Consider the following 23,629-nt stretch of genomic DNA (forward strand, 5'->3'; position numbering starts at 1 on the left):
GTATGCTCCGTTGCTCTCTAGGACAAGATAAATGAGTTTTGCTGTGCTTTGGCAGAGGCATCAGCTTTGCCTGGGAATAGCAGTATCATACTGCACCCCCAGTGGGATTCTGCTTTTAAATTTATGGGCTATGATTGATAAAGCAAATGAGGGGTCTTATTGCTCTTCAGGTGTGACAAGAGGGATAGTCCTCACCACATTTCGGATTTACCTCTTCACTGAATTTTAAATGATAAACCGACTGTTTGATGGAATTTCACAGTTTCACTTTTACAGTAAAAGAGCTAGCATATGACCTCTTGTTTTTTATCTTTATGGTTAATAGTTATTCTTGATGGAATTCTGCAAAATTATCTTTTTCATTCAGCTGCTTTGGCAAATCATAACTTACCACTAAATTTGAAACAGTGGCTGTTTTATTTTAAGTATCTCGATCCCAGGGGTGGTAGTCAGTCTTTGTTCCCAAACCCCACAATGCACCTGTTTTTATTCTCAAAGACGCCAGTCTGTGTTGTGTATCCGTACTATTTTTGAAAAGTTTCCAAAACTAGATAAGGCCTTGTGAAGCAAATTTTCAATTTTCCTCTCACTCTCTCCCCTCCCTCCCCCCCTCGATTTGATTCAATCCAATAGGCTTTCACCTGGACTATGTAACCTCCCAACTTGAAAATTAAGGATTTGAGAAGTATAAAGAATATAACTTCAGACTGATATTGAGCGGCTGTTTTTCCATGCAAAAAAGACCAGAATAGTGGTCATAACCAAACAATGCTTTTTAAGTGCAAGTTTAGCTTGATTCCAAAGAATTGTTTGCACCTTTCTCCCCCAGCAATTTACGGTGTTGTCGATTTGCTGCCCATTATAACATAATTATCTTCAGACGCAAACTGCACTATATTCAAAATCCATTCCCACAAATGCTTCCACTTCTGCTTTCTCTCTGTGCAGCTAATGGGAGAAATCGCAGTGAGAATGGCGGTGGCTGAAAACGTATCTGTGAATAGATGATTGTTATCTAGGTGAGAGTGCAATTTGTCAGGCACTGTAGATTACTGTGATGTGGCTGTGGTAAATTGAATTGACATATGTATTTTGGTACATGGTTTACTCAAAATCTCTTGACATAAAGTGGAGATGGATTGTACGTGAAGGTTATTTTTGTGAAATAATACTGTAGTTCCTGGAATATACCATGAGCTTCAATATCACTTTTATTTTGCTTGGAACATACAATTCTGACTATAAACCGATTCACGATTGATTTTCTGGGTGTGCCCATAAAAACTGCAGGTGCAATTTATATCATACCAGTGCAATCAATACACCTATTTACACAATGCAGTCAATTTTTTTCAAAGCTTCTTGTTTCTATCCAGAACACAAATCATTATACCAAACTTAAATCTTTAACGAAAGCAGTGTTGCCCTTGACTGGCTGGTTGATGAATATATGTGATCCTTGTGAGTTTGTGAACATGACAAAATAAAAATCAGCACAGATCAGGCAGGTTGCCTCTCCTTTTTGTTGCAGCTACTCACATCCCCACGCTGTTCTCTTGCATTGGTGCCTCCCATCCCCATGTTCTGAAACCCCATAGGTTCACCAGCCCTTGTTGCAACATGAGTCCCCCTGCCGACGTCCCTTGTAAGAAAGTAAAATAAATACTGCTTGAAAGAGTGTTGGAAGCAGATTCAGTGGTACTTTACAAAAGGACACTGAGCAAATGCTTGAAAAGAAAGCAAATTGCCGGGCTTTGGGTTAGAGGAGGGAAGTGAAATTAATTTTAACGAGCTGAATGGGGCACAATTGACTGAATGCTTTCCTTCTGTATTATCTCATATTATGTTTCTATGATCCTGTTAGAAATGACTTAGAAGTATGCAGATCTTGTGCATCGCATTTCCGTCATGAACTGTCACAATTGCTTGAAATCATAAACAAGTTACGACTTTGCAACGTAATTTTGAAGTAATACAAAACTCTACCAAAATTGAAACTCAGCGAATCAAATCACTCAATATACTCTTTTAAAAATGTTTACATCCAAATGTTTGCTTCTTTAACATGCTAATGAACCAGGTGGTTCTAATAAAACTGAAACTCCATATTGGTGAGAAAGCGCTGCATGAAAACAACGTCTTCCGTTACTTTGCTAATGATTGAGAGTGGGTTGATGGGATCATTGGTTGGGTTGGATTTGTTCCGTTTTTTTGTAAACAGGACATAGCTGGGTTATTTTCTACATGTTCAAATAGCTGTGGAAGCTGTACAAGAACGGCTTAGCTAAGGGCACAGGTACTTCTGCAGCACATGTCTTGAACAGTGAGCTAACATATTGCCAAGACCCTTTGCTTTGCTGTGTTTCTGGACCCCGCTGTTCAGAAAATACTCTGGTTTGTCATTCTTGGATCCAAAGTGGGTGACTACATGTTACAAGTCCTCCCAAGCTCCCAGTTCTCTTTTGAAAAATATTTTTATTCAAGGCATTTTCAGTTTGTATGCAAAATGCACAATGTAATCAACTTTGTACAAGTATTTCTCAACAAAATCCTCCCTGTCTTAAACTCTACCTGCCCCACTTTGTAACTATACTTTAAGTAATATAAAAAGCAAATCCCCCAAAAGGTCCAAGCCCCCTCCCCCTTGCTGACATTTACCAATCCTTAAAGAAGGAAATAAACAGTCTCCACGTCAAATGGAAACCTTCCTCTGACCCCCTAATGGCAAGCTTTATCTTTTCCAAATGGAGGAATTCTGCCAAATCACTTACCCATCCCGCTGCCTTAGGCAGCTCCAGGGCTCTCCATCCGAACAAGAGCCTCCTCCGAGCTATCAGGGAGGCAAAGGCTAACAGGTCAGCCTCTCTCTCCACCTGCTCTCGGATCCTCCGAGACTGAATATCGCCACTCAAGGGCTTGGTGCCACCTTGAACCTTAAAACCTCTGACATAGTCCGAGCAAAAGATTCTCAAAACTCCACCAGTTGGGTGTGGTCTGCCCATCCTCTGGAACATCGTTCACATTTATCCTCCACCTCCGGAAAAAACATACTCATGTGCAACTTTGTCGTGTGCACTTAATGCACCACCTTAAATTGGATTAAACTTAACCTCGTGCAGGAGGAAGTTTGGGTTATTTTAGGAACTAATAATTAATCCTCCTCATGCCTCACTCCAAATTGCCCCCTTCAAAGGTCCCACCTAGCTCCTCGTTGCATTTCCTCATTATCTGTTCCAACATGGCCTTCCCTCTTTCCATTATCTGTCCACAAATGTCAGAGACCTTGCCAATTCTAATCTCGTCCTCCGACACAATCTTTTCCATCAGGGAGGGGGCTGGTAACCGCGGAAACATAGCCAACTCTTCTTTCAAAAAATCCTTGATCTGCAGGTACCGGAAACAATTCCCCCTTGACAGATGAAATTTCTCCACTAGTTCCCCCAATTCTGCGAGTCCAACCCTGCTGGGATAAATCTGTGATTATTACAGATCAGAGCAAACAACAACATGCCCTTTATCTTACATGTTGCCTGGGCTGGTTCCAGATCCTCAATGTGGCAACCACCACAGGACTTGTGGAGTATTTTGCCGGCGAGAACAGAAGGGTGCCATTACCATTTCCCTCGGACTTCTCCCCCTGCATGAAGCCTCATCCATCCGTCCAGTCACCGATCCTTCCTCTGCAACCCACTTCCGAACCTTCTCCACGTTCTTCACTGTCCAATAATAATTTAGCAAAATCGGTGGAGCTAAACCACCCGACTGACTGTCCCGCTCCAGAACTATCCTCCAAGTACTAGGTACCTTCTCTGCCATATAAAGTTCGAAATCATCCTGTTTACCTTCATAAAAAAAGATTTGGGCAACAGGATCGGGAAGTTATGAAAGACAATTAAAATTTCAGGAGGACCGTCAGCTTCACGGTCTGGATCTGTCACGCCAGCGATACGGGAGAACATCCATCTCTTTAAGTCTTCCTTCACCCCGTCTGCCAGACTGACCAGGTTTACATTCTGTCACTGTGCCCAATTATGTGCCACCCGGATTCCTAGATACCAAAAGCTTGTTCTAACCAGCCGAAACGGAACATCTCTAAACCTCTCCCATGTACCTGAGCATTTTCCCGGGGACACTTCACTCTTTCATAGAATTTACAGTGCAGGAGACCATTCGGCCCATCGAGTCTGCACCGGCTCTTGGAAAGAGCACCCTACTTAAGCCCACGCCTCCATCCTATCCCCGTAACCCAATAACCCGACCTAACCATTTGGACACTAAGGGATAATTTAGCATGGCCAATCCACCTAACCTACACATATTTGGACTCTGGGAGGAGCCCCAGAGGAAACCGACGCAGACACGGGAAGAAAGTGCAAACTCCACACAGACAGTCACCCGAGGCCGGAATTGAACCCAAGTCCCTGGAGCTGTGAGGCAGCAGTGCTAACCACTGTGCCGCCCCACATTAACCTTATATTCGAGAACCAAATTTCGGCAGTATCTCCAAAATAAGGTCTATACTGGAAATAGGGTCTGTGATATATAACAGCAGGTCATCCACATACAGGGAGACTCGGTGCTCCACCCCTCCCATCTCTATTCCTCTTCAGTCCATCAATGTCCAAAGTGCCATTGCTAGTGATTTGATTGCGAGTGCGAAGAACATCAGGGACAGTGGACATCCCTGCCTTATTCCCCGCTGCAAACTAAAATAACCCAAACTAATAGTGTTCTTACGCATACTTGCAGTTGGGGCCCTATATAACACGCTAATCCAGCCAACAAACCCCAGTCCAAGATCAAACCGCCACAGTACTTTGAAAAGATACTGCCACTGAATCCGATCGAAAGCCATTTCGGTGTCCATAGATATTATTACCTCTTTCCTGGCCCAAACGGGGGCAACATCATCACATTTAACAATATCCTGATATTTGACGATAACTGCCGTCCCTTTACAAACCCTGCCTGGTCCTGCACTATCACCTCTGCTATCTGATCCTCCAGGTGTGTTGCTAACAATTTGGCCAACAACTTCACATCCACATTTAGAAGTGAAATTGGTCGCTAGGTCCCACACTCATCCGGGTCTTTATCTTTCTCATAATGAAATCGAGGCCTGTGCTAATGTGGGTGGAAGCTCTCGCTTATTCATCGAGTCGTTAAACATTTCAACCAGGAGCGGCCCCAATACCGTGCCAAAATTTTTATAGAATTCTACTGGGAATCTGTCCTGTCCCAAAACCTTCCCAGATTGCATCAGCCTAATGCCTCCCATCACCTCCTACAGCCCAAGTGGGGTTCCAAACCCTTGTACCTTTCCTTCTGGGAAGTTTAAGCCATTTAAAAACTGGTTCATACTCTAGTCTCCTCATTTTTGTTAATCTCAACGCAGGAGCTGAGAGCCGCCCCAATCTTTGCATATGCCCCCTCATCCTCCAGCAAGCCTACATCCAACCAGCACTGCGGTCGTTGGGATCCCCCATTCTCCACGCACAGATCCAGCATGTGTGACATGTGACCTGACACAATGATCGCCTAATACTCTGACCCTACCACCCCTGCCAACAACGTCTTATCCATAATAAAAACTTAAATTTTTAAAAATAAAGTTAGAATACCCAATTAATTTTATCCAATAAGGGGCAATTTTGCGTGGCCAATCCACGTACCCTGCGCATCTTTGGGTTGTGGGGGCGAAACCCATGCAAACACGAGGAGAATGTGCAAACTCCACACGGACAGTAACCCAGAGCCAGGATCGAACCTGGGACCCTGGCCCTGTGAGGCAGCTGTACTAACCACAGTGCCACCGTGCTGCCAATAAAAACATTCATAGCGATGTACGTTTGGGAAAAGAGGAGCACTCTCTCGCTATTGAATGCCCAAACAGCCATGGGTGTGCACCCCCTCCATCCCCTCCAAATCTTCTTGATGAACTCCAATAGCTCCTTCGTTACCCGGACACCTTCAGGGACCTAGAACATGACCTGTCCACCACAGAATCAAGCACCACGTTGAAATCTCCACCCGTGATCAACCAATGCGTATCCAATTTTCCCAGTTTCATTTCACCCTTCACGTCATTTGACGTCTCAACAAGAATCTTTTCCTGTTTCTTACAGATGGTAAGGAACGCAAGCTTCAACAACTCATCAACACCACTGCCCATCTCAGGCCCTCCACCAGTCCCAATCCCTCCTACCCCATTTCTCCAACCCCAGCACTTGCCGCGTGTTCACCTCTGACCTTCCCCTCTCTGAGGCTGAGCGTGCTGTTCTCAAGAAAGGACTCAACTTTGTACCTTTACGTCCCCATCTCAATGAATTCCGGGCTCAACATGATGTTGAACTCTTCTTTCGCCGCCTTCGTCTCCGTGCCCACTTCTTTGGGCAAGAATCATCCCCCCGTTCCACTGATCCTTTCATGTGCCTCCAACATTCTGCCTCCACGTGGACCCCCCCCGGGACAATTACCTGCCCTTGATCTTTTCATTGAGAACTGTCGATGGGACATTGGCCGCTTTAAGTTTTCTGCCCCCCATACCCATTCCAACCTCTCTCCTTCCGAACTTTCTGCTCTTAACTCAGTCAGGTCGATCCCCAACTTTGTCATCAAACCTGCCGACAAAGTGGGTGCTGCTGTCATACAAAGAACAAAGAACAAAGAAATGTACAGCACAGGAACAAGCCCTTCGGCCCTCCAAGCCCGTGCCGACCATGCTGCCCGACTAAACTACAATCTTCTACACTTCCTGGGTCCGTATCCTTCTATTCCCATCCTATTCATATATTTGTCAAGATGCCCCTTAAATGTCCCTATCGTCCCTGCTTCCAGTACCTCCTCCGGTAGCGAGTTCCAGGCACCCACTACCCTCTGCGTAAAAAACTTGCCTCGTACATCTACTCTAAACCTTGCCCCTCTCACCTTAAACCTATGCCCCCTAGTAATTGACCCCTCTACCCTGGGGAAAAGCCTCTGACTATCCACTCTGTCTATGCCCCTCATAATTTTGTATACCTCTATCAGGTCTCCCCTCAACCTCCTTCGTTCCAGTGAGAACAAACCGAGTTTATTCAATCGCTCCTCATAGCTAATGCCCTCCATACCAGGCAACATTCTGGTAAATCTCTTCTGCACCCTCTCTAAAGCCTCCACATCCTTCTGGTAGTGTGGCGACCAGAATTGAACACTATACTCCAAGCGTGGCCTAACTAAGGTTCTATACAGCTGCAACATCTGACGCACTGACTTATACTTCGCCCAGGCTGAACGCCAACTCTCAGATACTTCCTCTTACCTCCCCCTGGACCATGACCAGACCACTGAACATCAAGTCATTATCTCCAACACCGTTAGCGACCTCATTTCCTCCGGATGCCTTCCCCCTACGGCTTCCAACCTCATAGTCTCCCAGCCCCGGACAGCCCGCTTTTACCTACTTCCCAAAATCCACAAAAAGGACTGTCCCGGCAGGCCCATTGTGTCAGCATGCTCCTGCCCCATCGGACATATTTCCTCTTATCTTGACTCCATCCTCACTCCTCTGGTCCATTCCCTCCCCACCTACACCCGGGATTCCTCTGATGCCCTGCGTCATATTGTCAGCTTCCAGTTCACGGGCCCTAACCGCATCCTATTCACTATGGATGTGCAATCCCTCTACACCTCCATCCCACACCAGGATGGCCTGAGAGCTCTTCACTTCTTTCTCGAAAAGAGGCCCGGACAATTCCCATCCACCACCACTCTCCTCCGTCTGGCTGAACTTGTTCTATCTCTCAACAACTTCTCCTTTAACTCATTTCACTTTCTCCAAAACAAGGTGTAGCAATGGGTACCCGCGCGGGTCCTAGCTACGCTTGCCTTTTTATGGGGTATGTGGAACATTCCTTGTTACAGGCCTATCCGGGCCCCCTCCCACAACTCCTTTACCGATACATTGATGACTATTTTGGTGCCGCGTCATGCCCTCGCCCGGACCTGGAAAAATTCATCAACTTCGCTTCCGGTTTCCACCCCTACATCACTCACCTCGTCCATCTCAGACACTTCCCTTCCCTTCCTTGGTCTTTCTGTCTCCATTTCCAGCAATAGACTATCCACTAATATCCACTACAAGCCCACTGACTCCCACAGCTATCTGGACTACAGCTCTTCACACCCTACACCCTGTATGGACTCCATCCCTTTGTCTCAACTCCTTCGCCTCCGTCGCATTTGTTCCGATGATACCACTTTCCAAAATGGTGCTTCGAAAATGTGTTCCTTCTTCCTCAACCGTGATTTCCCACCTACAGTTGTAGACAGGGCCCTCAACAGTGTGCTGTCCATCTCCCGCGCCACTACCCGCGCGCCCTCCACTCCCTCCCAGAACAAGGATAGAGTCCCCCTCGTTCTCACATTTCATCCCACCAGCCTCCGTATGCAAAGCATAATCCTCCTCCATTTTCGCCAACTCCAGCGTGATGTCACCACCAAACACATCTTCCCTTCACTCCCTCTGCCAGCATTCTGCAGAGACCGTTCCCTCCGAGACAATCTAGTCCACTCCTCCACCATACCCAGTACCTCTCCCATCACCCATGGCACCTTACCATGCAATCGCAGAAGGTGTAACACCTGCCCCTTTACCTCTTCCATGCTTAACATCCCCGGCCCAAAACACTCAATTCAGGTTAAGCAGCGTTTCACTCGCATCTCTTCCAATTTGGTCTACTGCATTCGCTGCTCCCAATGTGGTCTCCTCTATATTGGAGAGACCAAACGCAGACTGGGTGATTGTTTGCTGAGCATCTTTGGTCTGTGCGCATTCAGGACCCTACCCTGCCCGTTGCTTGCCATTTTAACAAAGACCCTGCTCCCATGCCCGCATGTCTGTTCTTGGCCTGCTGCAATGTTCCACTGAAGCGCAAGGCAAACTGTAGGAACAAAATCTCATCTTCCGGTTAGGCACGCTACAGCCTCCCGGCCTGAACATCGAATTCAGTAACTTCAGATGATCAGCTCTACCCCACCCCGACCCATTTGTTTTCATTTCATTTTAACTGTCATTTTAACTGTCTTTGACCATTTCTTTCTTTCTTAATATACATTTAATTCCCCCCCCCCCCCCCCCAATCTCATCCACCTTTCCTTCACCATTCTCCTCTTTGCTTCCCCCTTCCCCTCCCCCCACATCTACAGTTCATCTCTGATGTTAGTTTCCCTGCTGTTTGACCTTTCACATCTTTTTTTCCTCTCTGGGGACTGCCATTAGCACTCTCCCCTTGGTTTCTGTGGCCATTAGCACCCGGTTTCCCTGGGTTTCTGTGGCTATGACTCATCTTTCATTCTCACTCCACAGTATAAATATTTCCCACTTTCTCTGTCTGTTAGCTTTGACAAAGAGTCATTGGACTCGAAACGTTAGCTCTTTTCTCTCCCTACAGATGCTGCCAGACTTGCTGAGACTTTCCAGAATTTTCTCTTTCGATGCGTATCCAAGTCTGGAATCTTAACCAACAGCTTCTTCTCAAAATCAGCGTCATCCCAATTGGGGACACACACATTCACAAAAAGCACAGGCATTCCTCCCAGTCTACCACTTACCATCACATTTCTACCCACTGGGACTCCCACGATGTTTCTCGCCGAAAACCCCACCCTTTTGCTAATAAGGACTGCCGTCCCTCTCATCTTCGAGTCCAACCCTGAGTGGAACACTTGTCCCCCCCAACACTTCAACCCACCTGATTTGGTCTTTGATCCTAAGGTGGGTTTCTTGCATAAATGCCATGCCTGCCATTGGGCAGCACAGTAGCATAGTGGTTAGCACTGTTGCTTCAGAGCGCCAGGGTCCCAGGTTCGATTCCCGGCTTGGGTCACTGTCTGTGCGGAGTCTGCACGTTCTTCCTATGTGTCTGCGTGGGTTTCCTCTGGATGCTCCGGTTTCCTCCCACAAGTCCCGAAAGATGTGCTGTTACGTAATTTGGACACTCTGAATTCTTGCTCTGTGTACCCAAACAGGCGCTGGAATGTGGCGACTAGGGGATTTTCACAGTAACTTCATTGCAGTGTTAATGTAAGCCTACTTGTGACTAAAAATTATTATTAAAGCTTTTAAGTGGGCGAACACTCGAGACCTCTTGATCGGCTCATTCAATCTTCTCACAATCCACAAGATCAATCTGTGACTCCATAAAAGACCTTCAATGTCAGCAACCCCAACCCCAACCCCATCTCTCCCAAAGAAAGACCCACTACCACAAGCTTATTATCCCCACCCAAATCACAACAAAAAAAAACGAAAGACTAACGCCTTGCCCCTCCATAACCAACCGTGGCTCTCTCCACCACTTCACTTCTGTTAACCAGCATTTCTGCCACTTAGATGACCCCCTACTCAAGGTTAGAAAGAAACTTAATTAAAACCAAAATTTCAAAGTGCCCCCATATGCCCCATCACTGTTACCCATAATGCCCAAATCCTACATCCTCACCTTCCCCCCCCACGTATCCCACCAAACTCCAAAAATATTTTAAGACCCCAATAATTGTAGCCCAAACACAGGGTGGAAAATGTTGCAAAGCTCTATAACTACATATTAATAGTGCAAAGTGAATAACATTAACAACAGTGAATGCCACAAGGCTCTATGACCGCATATAAACAGTGCAAAATAAATAACAATAACAACGATAAGGATCCCCTCCAGAGTGTGATACCACAGGTCGGCCTTGCAGGTGAGCTCACAAGAACCAGTGTCCTTGGGCATCTCCAAAACCACGATCCTTTATAAACTTAGCTGTCTCCTACGTGTCAATATAATGTTCCTTCCTGCCATACGTGACCCACAAATGAGTCGGTTATATCATGCCAAACCGAATCTTGCTCCTGAAATGAACAGCCCTGACTTTATTAAACCAGCCCTTCTCTTGGCCAGCTCTGCTCCCATGTCTGGGAAAATATGGTCTGTGAGGCCTTCCCAGCTACATTTACGGGTCTCCTTGGCCCATTTCAGGATCCTCTCCTTGTCGAGGTATTGGCCTAGCGCCACAATAATTGCATGTGACCGATCTCCGGCTCTCAGCTTTTCCCCCAGAAACCGTTGAGCTCGATCTGCTTCAAAAGGACTCCCTCCCCCATCAGCTTCCCAAATATTTTGGCCACAAATTCGGTAGCCCTCATTCCTCAGTGCCTTCAGGTAGACCCACGATCCCTTAAGTTCTGCCTGCATGAGTGGTTTTCAAGGTCAGCCTTTCCAGCAGCTTTTTCCATCCCTCCGCCATTACCAGCAGTTTGGCCTCTAAAGAGGCAATCTGATTCTCGTGATCCGCCACTGATTCCTCAACCTTCTGGATCGCCCGTTGCGACTCCAGACTCTACTTTTTCCAGGGCCTTTTTATCGGCTCCACAGCTCCCTCTGGTTCCTCTAAGGCTGCAAATTTTGAATTCAGCCGAGATAAATTCGATAACTGCTCAGTCGACCACAGTGTAGGTGACAATGTCACAGGGCCCTCCGCCATCTTTTCCTTTCCAGCGCCATGCATATTATCCTAGTCTGAGGAATGTCCTTTGCTTGATGCACTCCTCGTTTTACCGTTTTTTGACATTCCCCGCCGAAGGAGATAAACTATTTGTGTAATCCTGCCCCTTTTTTTTACTTGCAGCATCCCTGAAAATGGGGCAAAAAAAGGCTTACGATTGCGTCCTCGGGCAGGAGCCACCTCGGGCAGGAGCCACCTCGTGCGTGGCCACCTACTCCATGGTCGCCACCGGAAGTCCCCCAAGCTCTCATTTTTGGCCATGTCGATAAATAGGATGCACATTTCAGCTAGAACTTACAATTCAAAGGATTGGCACACTTAAAATCTACCAAGGACTTTATATGTAAAAACACTGACAATTAAAATAATTTATCACGTAGCTGTAAAGCAAAAAAGAATAAATTAATGCAATTAGCTAGACAATTAAAAATAAGTTTCACAGTGTTTAACAAATTGGAAATATACGTTGAGTTCAGTAAAATGGACGAGGTACCTTTTATTTTGAGGCTTAAAGTTGCTTCCTTTTAAGGAACGTTTATTATCAGAAAGATACAAAGTCCCTGATTTATGTACTTAATAGGTCTGACACTCAAGATAAATGGAAATTAATTATATGGGTAAAGATCAGGACGTAATACTAGCAAGGACTAGCAGACGTGCGAACCACCAATTTGCAGGCCTTGCTCGCCCGGAGAAATTGGTCTATTTCTCTCAGAAAGATAGACTGATGACTTTTCCCATAAGGCCTTGGCTGCCAAGCACGAAAGTTGGATTGTCGCTTTAATTGTGGCTTGCAAGAATAGTGAGTCAGCAGAAATTGGTTCCTGCTGGATGCTGAAATAATTACCTTAGCTTTCACGATTTGTGTTGTCTTTGGAATCCGCAAGAACATTTATCAGTGAACCTGTCAGTGTTGGTGTGTCTTGAGTCTATAAAGTAAATCTCTCCCCAGATTTTGTTTTTTTTAATGCTTTTTCCCCCCCCTCAGCGCAAATGTTCACTAATTTTGGCACATTCGTGAGCAATCTGGACAAAGTAAAGCAGCCCCTTTGTCGGGATTGTGTCTTCAAGAATATGCCAAATTTTTCTTTAGGTTGACTTTTCAGGACATTTGCAGCTAGATATGAATTCAATTGTGGGCTGGTTTGTAGAAATGGCCAGTGACTTAAAATGATAAAACCCATGGGTTGTGGGTTGGAAAAAACAAAATTAGAATATCTTTCCAGAGTCAATTATTTTGTCATTTCAAACAATAAAAAGATGTTTCCGAAAGGTACATTCTTTTGGAAACTTAAAAATCTCAAATGGCTGATTGCTTGTAAACCTCTGATGAATAGGATTCCCTATTCCAAGATGCAAAAAATCTCACCCCCTATACTCGTTGATTCAATATCCGGATCAAGCAGTTAATCTTCCAAGCTTCTGATTTGGGGGTATTGGGATATAAGTCGAATGGGTATGGAAGTTATGATATGGAATTTTGAGTGTAAGTATGTTCGTTCAGTGCATTTTATTTTATTTAGCGAAGCCTTTTTAAGTTAGAGTGCAATTATTAGAGTTAATATTCTTTGATTTTTGGGCAGTAAAATTATTTTATTTAAACAGTGAGTCTTATGACTTCATTCCTTTAATAAATATCTAGGTTTTTGGATTGTTAAAAAAACTAAAAATGTTACTGGTCTCTGCTGACTGTAACAATCTATCTTATTAGTGCAGAGATTTTATTTTGTGCATGAATCATTATGCAAGTTTGCCAGTGTAGCTATCTTACGTGGAGATCTATGCTCAGCACAATCTGGCTGCAACTGCTCAAACTCAATCCTATGGCAGCGAGTGCATTCACTCCAATGGTTTGAACTGAATTCAAATCTAGGTCTCGTTTTCAAACTCTGACTTATGTTTTCTAAAATATAAAGCTGAAAGAAACTGCTAATGCAGAGCAGTATGTCAAAATGTTTTTTACTCATTTCTTATCATTGTTCTTTATTTTAATCCGTTAACTATGGACGTGCTCTCTTAACCAGGTCTGGGGATGGTTTTCTACTAAACAGTTCACCCATCTTTTTTTTCCAAGAGGCTAATTGACCTGCTGTAATTTCCAACATTTTCCATCTCTAATTAATGTTACTGGCATTTTCAATTTAGAAATATACATTTTGGAAGTATATATTATATTTATAAATGTAAAGAACTATGAGGTTAATGTGCCTCATCTTGGCCATCAGTATTTTGTTTTAAGAATTTGTGTACAGGGCAGCACGGTGGCGCAGTGGGTTAGCCCTGCTGCCTCACGGCGCCGAGGTCCCAGGTTCAATCCCGGCTCTGGGTCACTGTCTGTGTGGAGTTTGCACATTCTCCCCGTGTTTGCGTGGGTTTCGCCCCCACAACCCAAAGGTGTGCAGGGTAGGTGGATTGGCCATGCTAAATTGCCCTTCGATTGGAAAAAAAAAAAAGAATTGGGCCCTCTAAATTTAAAAAAAGAAAAGAATTTGTGTACATCTTTAACACTTGAGGGTGCCATCCCATGCTAAAGTAGTATGCTTTAGCTTTAGGGTGGTATTAAATTAAAGAACTTTGCTGCATTTACACACAGTAGTTTAATCCTTATTAAACCTTAATTTAATGTCTATTTGAATTAAGTGTGCCTGCATAAAAGGGCCTCTGGTGGCCTTGATGCTGTTAAATTCAATCAGCATCTAGATCCGTGTGTGAAGTCTGCATTCCTTGAGTAACACACAGACAGGAACAACTGCCATTGTAAATTACAAAATATTAAACTTCATTAAATGTTCATACGTGATCTTGTCCTTTCTTTTAGGCTCATCAGTCCTAGATGGAAGTTGCCGAGACCAAAAACACGTTTAGTTTTCATTTATTGTAGCAGTAAGCGCAGATGAAGATATATACTTTACATTTAAACTAGAAATATTTAGAAAGATAGAAAGACTTCCATTCACATAGCATCTTTCATGACCGCGGAATGCCTCAAAGCGAGTTGGTCACTGTAATGTAGTTAACATGACAGCTGAATTGTGCACAACAAGGACCCACAAAGAGCAATGTGATAATGATCAGATAATTTATCTATAATGTTGTATGTGTGATAAATATTCACCAAGACACCTGGACGAACCCTCCTGCCCTTCTTCGAAATAGCGCCATGGAACCTCTTGCGTCACCTGAGAGAGTTTAATGGCTCATCCGAGGGATTTTTTAATATTGTTCGTGGAATGTAAGCGTTGCTAACAAAGTGAGAATTTGATGCCCATCTCCAAATGCACTTGAGAAGGTGGTGGTGAGCTGCCACCTTGAATCCTTGGGGTGCATGTGGTGTAATTACAACCCACACAATGCTGTTAGGCAGTTCTAACATTTTGAGCCAGGAACAGTGAATGAATAGAAATATAGTTCTAAGTCAGGGTGGGTGTGTGACTTGGAGGGGAATTTGCAGATGGTGATGTTCCTATGCGTCTGCTGCTCTTGTTCTGGATAGTAGAGCTTGCAAGTTTGGAAGGTGCATCTCCGACCGTGCAGCATTCCCTCAGTACTGCACTGGAGTGTCAGCCTAGAGTTTTGTGCTCAGTTTCTCAAGGAGAGACTTCAACCTGCAATTTATTGATGCAGAAGTGTGAGTGCTAGCAACTGAGCCATGGCTGACACCTGGATGCAGTAAAAGGATTCACACTTGTTAACTTCTATATATTATTCTTGGTCAATTTTTGAGACATTTATTCCTGGACGGAGGGGTTGCGGTAAATTATTCTCTGGTTTTGAAACAATGCCCAATTGTTACGTGCCTGAAGATTCTGGGTGCATACTTCATGAACTTGAAATAGTTTTGTCAAAGTTTAACAGATTTTTCTTTGATCTGATATTTAGACTGCCTTGGAAATCTAGTAGTAACCATAGCTTGTGGATTTTGATTTAAGTTCAATTATGCATCTGAAAACTATTGTTAGTATTGAAATGTCAACATTTAATGTAGTAGAACAACACGGCAATCTCCTATTTTACGTGAAAGCTTGAACAGATATAAAACAGAGCCATATCATACAACTATGTTAAACATTCACCAGCTGATATCAACACCAGTAATTTCTAGGCTATATATCCTGAAAGGTTTAACTCAGTTGTCCGGTTTGTGATGCGGAGCGAGGCCAACAACGCGGGTTCAATCCCAATACCGGCTAAGGTTATTCATGAAGGCCAGCCTTCTCAACCTTGCCTCTTGCCTGAGGTGTGGTGATCCTCAGGTTAAATCACCTGCAGTCAGCTCTCCCCCTCAAAGGGGAAAGCAGCCTATGGTCATCTGGGACTATGGCGACTTTACTTACTGTCCTGAATGTTAGACAATAGCAGTAATTACAGTTGGGTTATCTTCTTGTTTTAATAATGCTATGATCCCAGTTGATGTTGCAATTGGACGGGAAGAACCCTGGCTCAAAAAATGGTAACTTTTACTTTTTGTTAAGAAAATGTGGAGGAACTTAGTCACAGGACCGTTGATTAGTTTTAACAACAAGGAAAAAACATTTATTAAACATGAAAAGTTGGATTATTATGCAGTGCTCCCTCCCTCCCCTTAGTTTAACAAATACATGCACATTTTAAGATTAACACGGATTACAAAGTATATCTTAAGTTACAGTGGTCCCATTAACACAAAGTTATTTTTAAGCACACAGATTGGCTGTGGTCAAATACACACACTCCGCTCTGAACCCAAGTTAGTGTTTGGGGTTTTCCCCCCAGAATCCCCCAGATGATTGTCACATGAGAGTTTCCAAACTCCACTCCCCAAAACACACTTTAGAATCTTCTGTCACAATAATACTTTTCCTTAGTGGTTTGCACTCCGAAATCCAGTCCAGCTTTTATAAATGACACTTTTAAACAGAGCTTCCACTCCACTTTTAACAGCGAATCCACTCCAGGATTTCACACCAACCCCTTTAGGACTCCTTAGACTTGACTAATGTGCAAACGGCTCACTTTAACTTGTCAATTCTTTAACTGTATTAAAATGACATCAAACATTGTCTCCACCTCTGAAGTCTGCTGTCCCACTTTAAACCTAGTTACTGAATTATTTCTCTCACTCAGAACACTTCATTTACTCTTCCTTTAATTCTTTTCACAATACTTTGGTCTCTGTTCTCTTGACTCCAGTCGTCTTAAACCCTCTTTCTGTCCCAATTCCCTGGTTACATGGATAGTAACTTGTACTTTGGGAAGCCTACCTTTTTGCAGCTCCTGTCTGCCAGAAGAATTATTGGACTTGAGAGTTGTTCACTCCCAAGGTCCTGACTCCAACTTCCAACAAATTCAGCTAAAACTAAAACTTAAAAGCTATTTTTATCCTTACAATGGCCCCCAGTTACTAAGCAACCACATGCTTGTGCCATTTATTTATTCTTCATGTCGTAGCCTTCTCTAAGCACAATAGAAGCACAGTTGGAACTTAACCAACCCTGACACATACGAACACCTTTGCCAACAAGAATCTAACTATGGGTTTTACCCTTCCAGGCTCAGAAATTAAACCCATTTAAAACCACACCTTATTTCTATTGCTCACCAATATGAATATAAATCCCTTAAAGCTACCTTTGTACTCCTAACAATAACCATTTTTGCAGATATGTTAAACTTAACAGTTTATGGAGACCCTTGAGATTTTTGAATACTCTGATATAATTGTATTTCATAGAATCCCTACAATGCTGAAGTAGGCCATCGAGTCTGCACTGACCCTCTGAAAACGCACTTTACCCAGGTTCACTCCCCGGCAATCCCGTAACCCCACCTAACCTTTGGACACTAAGGGGCAATTTAGCATGGCTAATCTACCTAACCTACACATCTGGACTGTGGGAGGAAACCGGAGCACCCGGGGGAAACCCACGCAGACACGGGGAGAATGTGTGAACTCCACACAGTCACCCAATTGAACCCAGATCCCTGGTGCTGTGAGGTAGCAGTGCTAACCACTGTGCCACCATGCCACCCTTTTTGTGTATTTTTGTCCAAATCTATCAGACATTTGTTATGTGAGGTTTTGAGCTCAATCTTACGCCAGTGGGATTTCAGCAAGTAGTGCAGAAAAAAAACAAGCATTCTAAACCAGAATTGAACGTAAAAACACAAATTTGCAAATGAATCAATCACACATAATGGAGGTTTACAGATTAACTTGCTGCCTCTTGGGCTTCAGTTTCATCTAGTCCATTCCTGTTTCTCTATAGAGCTCCGTCTCCATAAACCACATTTTGGAACTGTCGCTCAAATGCCATATGGATCTGGAATATGCTTGTATAGTAAAGGCTGAGGGGAGATTTAGTGCATGTTGACAATGGAGGGAGCTTTACTCTGCATCTGTCATGCATATGGCTGGAAATCGTAATACTCCTGCTTGAAGTTCATCAGTACTTACATCCAGTGGTGTGACGAGTACAAAAATGAGGCATATGGCATATATTAAAAAAAATTATACGAAATCTAGGTAGCAACTAAATATATCAGCTAGAGCCAAATCTCTGATGTGTTGGTGTTAAATTATTTAATGGTTACCCACATGTTTTATCTCTTTCAGTACTGTAACATCTGCTGTCTTTACTGTGGGAGATAATGTTGTATCTGGCAGTGATGACAGAACTGTAAAAGTCTGGGATCTAAAAAACATGCGATCTCCTATAGCAACAATTCGTACTGACTCAGCAGTCAACAGGTAAGTGATTTTAAATATACCTTTAGGTGATAAATCATAATTGGTCACTAAAGAAATAATCTCTTCTCTTTCTCCGTTTCCACAGTTTCTCATTCTTCATTCATTCCCTCGTTCCCTGCTGTTTCTGGAACTCAATGGGAAGGGTTCTTAATTGAATAAGCAGTATGCTATTAAGTAACTATTTCATGGGGCAGCACGGAGGTGCAATGGTTAGCACTGCTGTTCACGCGCTGGGGTTTCAGGTTCGATCCTGGCTCTGGGTCACTGTCCGTGTGGAGTTTGCACATTCTCCCCGTGTTTGCGTGGGTTTCGCCCCCACAACCCAAAGATGTGCAGGGTAGATGGATTGACCACGCTAAATTGCCCCTTAATTGGAAAAAATGAATTGGGTAGTCTAAATTTGAACAAAAAAAAGTAACTGTTTCATTCCAGAGAGGTGTCATTATTTAATAATAATAATATTTGATTTATGATCCGCTAATTTTTGGAACATTATTATAGGAATGCTTAAATCTTTCCTTGCCCCTCCCTCTCTCTGCGAAGCCTTTCAGCCCTACAATCATCAAAGATCTCTGTTCCTCCAATTCTGGCATCTTCTATGCGCCCCCAGTGTTTATTTGCTCCACCCGTGCCTTTTGGTGCCCATGCCTCAAACTCTGAAATTCCTTCCATAAAGCTTTCTAACTCTCTACTTGTCTCTCCTCCTTTGAGATCTCCTGAAAACATACTGCTTTTGCTCAGCGTTTGATCAGCTGCCCTAACATCTCCTTATGTGACCCGCTGTCAAACATTCCCATGAAGAATCTTGCAATGTTTTAGTACACTGAAGGTGCGATATGAATACAAGTGTTAATGAAATTAAGTTGTTACCACAAACCCAACCATGCTCTCTAAATATTAAGGGTTCTCGCTGAAGTGCTTTGGTAAATCTTTGCGCTGGGGTTAAGTTTGTATCCAACAGTGATTGGAAATGGGACCTCCTGTATGATTCCTCACAGGGTAACTTCAAAATCTATTACGCCTGTCTTGAGGCAGCTATTTCTTCAAAAAGAAAATGTAGCTAATAGAGTATAAATAGAAAAGAAAAGCTGCCTTCACATACTTAAATTTCATTAGCAGAGTACAGAATGCAACTAATCTACTGGCCCTGTAAATGTGGGATTGATATGTTGCGATGGACTGAAGATTGATATGTTGCGATGGAGGGAGATGGATATAACATGTGAAAGATTATACATTTTGAGGATGTATAAGCAAAGAGAAAATGGAGTGCACCTACATTTCTAATATTCAGCTTTAAAGCTGCTGCTTTCAACCAATCTGGTCAATCCAGTCCTGTGATTAGTTTGTTGGAAGCATGTGACAATTGGCTTCTTGATGTGTTCCTAAAGAAATATTTTGCTTTGTTAGTTTGGTTATCCAGAGAACCAATTCTCCCACGTGTGTGATAAGACATTAAAACTGATATCACATGATAAGCCAAATCAGTCTCTCGTTAACAAACCTTTTATACAATGTCTGGTTTTCTGTAAAATAAATGAGTGTTGCATCTGATAGATGTAATGTCATTCTTATTGAATTAGTTTTTTTGGTTATAAATAGATATTTACTATATTTCCTTTGATTTATTTTGAATGTAGTGCTTATCAAAAGACATTAGGATGTACTCTATCCATTTCATGTTGGCAGCATCAACAATTCGCTGATCAGAAATAGCATGATTTGATGCAGGGCAATGTGCCATAGCACTGAAAAATTCCAACTTTCCCGGTATGACATTTTTCCATTCTTGCACAAGGAATCCATTGACCCCCAATCTGAATGGGATTTCCACTCAGTATTCATCAGGGGTAGTTTATTTTTGAGTTGTAGACCTGTATTCATAGAACATACAGTGCAGAAGGAGGCCATTCGGCCCATCGAGTCTGCACCAACCCACTTAAGCCCTCACTTCCACCCTATCCCCGAAACCCAATAACCCCTCCTAACGGTTTTGGTCACTAAAGGCAATTTAGCATGTCCAATCCACCTAACCCGCACATCTTTGGACTGTGGGAGGAAACTGGAGCACCCAGAGGAATCCCACGCAGACACGGGGAGAACGTGCAGACTCCGCACAGACAGTGACCCAGCAGGGAATCGAACCTGGTACCCTGGCGCTGTGAAGCCAGAGTGCTATCCACTTGTGCTACCGTGCTGCCCAAGGAAATGGATTCAAACGTCCCAAATTAATTACCGGCAGTGCCCATGCACCCACCAGACTGGTGCTTCAGTCTGGTTTGGATTTAAACCTGGGTCTCTGAGGTGACAGTGAGTGCAATGTGCCACTTAATCTCCGTTATTTTATAAATATACAAATGGAAAATGCTAGAAACACTCAACAAGCCGAGTAGCACCTGTTGAGAGAGGGGGGGAAGTATGGTTAATGTTTCAGCTCCATGACCGTTCGTCAGAACTGGAAGATATTTTTGATGAACTCCCAACAGTTCATTTTTTTCGGAATGTTAGGAAAACAAAAATATTTTTTGGGGATTTATATTTGTTTTGGTAAACATTAGAAATAAGATATAGTTTTAAGTCGGTTTAATTTAATGTTTCTTGGCCTAGAAGAGTAAAGCCTACAGTGATATTCATGCTCGACAAATGTGTTTGCATATGTGGGCAACTGTGCTTAGAGAGGGCTAAGGGATGAAGGATAAATAATAGGCATAAGCATGTGGGAGTTGCTTAGCAACTGGAGCCCATTGTAAGGATAAAAAACTTTTACGTTTTAGCTGAATATGTGGGTAGTTGGAAACAGGATCTCGGGGAGTGAGCATCTCTGAACTCTGCCAGAAACCTGGACAGGGGGGAGCTGCAAAGAGGCAGACTTCCTAAAGTACAAGTTACAGTCCATATAACCAGGGAATTGGGACGGAAGGAGTGTTTAAGATGACTGGAGTCAGGAGAACAGAGACCAAAGTGTTGTTCAGAAGAACTCGAAGAGTAAACAATGTATTCAGAATGAAAGGACAATTACATTAACTAGAATTAAAATGAGACAGCACACTTCAGAGGTAGATGAAATGTTGATGTCATTTTAATACAGTTAGGGAATTGTGAGCAGTTTGTACTGCAGTCAAGACAAAGAAATCCAAAAGGGGTTGGTGTAACATCCTGGACTGGATTCGTTGTTAAAAATGGAGCGGGAGTTTTGTTTAAAAGTGCCATTTGGAAAACCTGGTCTGGATTTTGGAATGCAAACCGCTAAGGGAAAACATTATTATGAAAGAAGATTTTAAAGTGTGGTTTTGGGAGTGGAGTTTGTAAACTTTCATGTGATCATGAGAGTTTACAAACTCCATGGGATTCTGAGGAGAAAGCCACAGATGCTAACTTGGGTTCGGAGCAGAGTGTATGTTTTAACCACAGACGTCTTGTGTGCTTAAACGGGACTTTGTGTGTCAATGAGACCATCGTAGCTTCAGATGTACTTTGTAATTCATGTTAATCCTAAAACCTGTCTGTAATTATTACACTAAGGGCGGAAGTAAAGAAGTATTGTATAATAATCCAACTTTTGATTTTTAATTTTTTTAAAAAATTCTTCTTATTAAAACTAATTAATGGTCCTGTGACTCTGTTCCTCCACGTTTGATCCAAAAAAACTAAAAGTTAAGGTCTTTTCAGCCAGGGTTCCATTCTGGGATCTTCCCGTTCGTTTATAGCATCAACTGGGATTGTAACCCAGGAATTACCGTTGAGGAGTGGTTCTAATGAGGAAAGAAATGGAAAAGCACTGTAATAATTCTGAACTCCTCTGCTGTGGTTAATTTATTTAAATTCTTGTTTCTAGTTTGCAATTTTTTATTTAATACTAAACCTGACTTAATAATGAAACTTATCTATGGAGCACACCCATAAAATTGGGTGAAGATCAGCAGTGCTACTCGAGCAATTCTGCTTCTGTCATTTTGGCATGAACAGACAGACAGTGCCGCTACCATATCCTTGTTCAGATAGTGAAGGAAGATAATTATTGTGAAAGTGGAATTAAATTCTGCCTACATCATTTAAGACGATTTTAAGGTCACAAGCTAATGTACATTCGTAGCAATATTTATTGGGTTTCTGTTCAGTTTTGTAACGTGAAAATATATTTAACTGTTTCCTATGCCTCGAGGGATGAAAAATACCATTGGTACTCCTTCAAATTTTCATTTACTGGTAAACCAGAAATCTAATCTTTCATTAAAATAAAATCTCAACTTTGGATTTGCGTATAGATTGCTCCGTTCATGAGACTATTCATATGGATCCTTCTTCTGGGTTTATGTATTTGAAAGAAAGATTTCTTATTGGAGTCAATGACGGGTTGCCATCCTGAATTGAATGTGAGCCATCTATGGTTGATTTGTGCAATTTTGAGTTATATTTTTGAAACAAAATAACAAGCGTTGGATTTGAAAATTAAGATATTTTTCAAGTTTTGTTACTTGAGGACTCCCATCATGTTCGAAGGTTTGGTCTTGTTTTCTTGATTTGTGGGTTCATACCAAAGCCACTTCTGTAATTCGCCGACTTAGTCGGCTTAACACTTGACGGACTGATGCTAAACCAAGGGTAGAATTTGTGATTACTTCATTTCCTCTACCTCTGGCACTACAAGCAGAAACTTTGATTAACACTGACTTCCATTGATATTTCTCCCTCAAAACAAATGCTTGAACCTGAAGGAACTTGCTTTATGCAGCATTTATCACATTCTCATGATGTCCTGAAACACTTAGGCAGCACCGCACTGCTTGCTGGTGGAAAGAAAGAATGATCTAATGGATTAGAAAAATTCACCTCATTAAGTGAAGCTCTCTGGCTCAAGAGGGAATGCTGCTGCCTCATTTACCTCACGGGGTTGCTGTTCACTTTGATCCATGATCTGTACTGTGTTAAGTGACCTCCATTTGATGTAGTTGGCTATACTCAGCCACAATAATTCTGGGCAAGTGAGAGGATAATCACCCAGGGTTTCTATTCCGATCTCCGTTTTACAACTCCTGCTGGAAAGTGAAGTTAAGGACATAATTGGGCTCCGCTTTTATTGTCTTTCCTCATTTCTATACTTGAATAGCATACCAATCAATGTAACCAGGGGTCGCATAAGGAGAATGGCCAGGTGGATGAGGATGCCTCTTGATTAAGAACTGTACCCAATAAGAGTCAGTATTTTTGGGAGCAGAAGGGACCACGTTGGAGGGTTATGAGAGGAAGAGGGAAGGAGGCTGCTTCTGCCATTTCTGACCATTATTTGGGTAATGCTAGGTGATTCTTCTGAAATGTGTTAGAATCTTATGGGCCCAAACGAGACCCCAAATTTGTTATGATCCGGTTTGGGAC

General features: G+C 43.0%; 1 protein-coding gene across 7 annotated transcripts in view; it reads left to right on the top strand.

Annotated features, from left to right (window-relative positions):
- The window catches only part of wdr37 (WD repeat domain 37), a 176,366-nt gene that overhangs the window by 143,515 nt on the left and 9,222 nt on the right, over positions 1–23,629 (top strand). For all 7 annotated transcript variants that reach the window (XM_072508282.1, XM_072508286.1, XM_072508285.1 and 4 more), the window contains one exon: positions 18,122–18,256. In XM_072508282.1, the coding sequence (XP_072364383.1) occupies positions 18,122–18,256 (135 nt within the window). The remainder of the gene's footprint in view (positions 1–18,121; positions 18,257–23,629) is intronic.

The sequence above is a fragment of the Scyliorhinus torazame genome, chromosome 6 (assembly GCF_047496885.1).
Source record: "Scyliorhinus torazame isolate Kashiwa2021f chromosome 6, sScyTor2.1, whole genome shotgun sequence".
NCBI classification, from domain to species: Eukaryota; Metazoa; Chordata; class Chondrichthyes; order Carcharhiniformes; family Scyliorhinidae; genus Scyliorhinus; species Scyliorhinus torazame.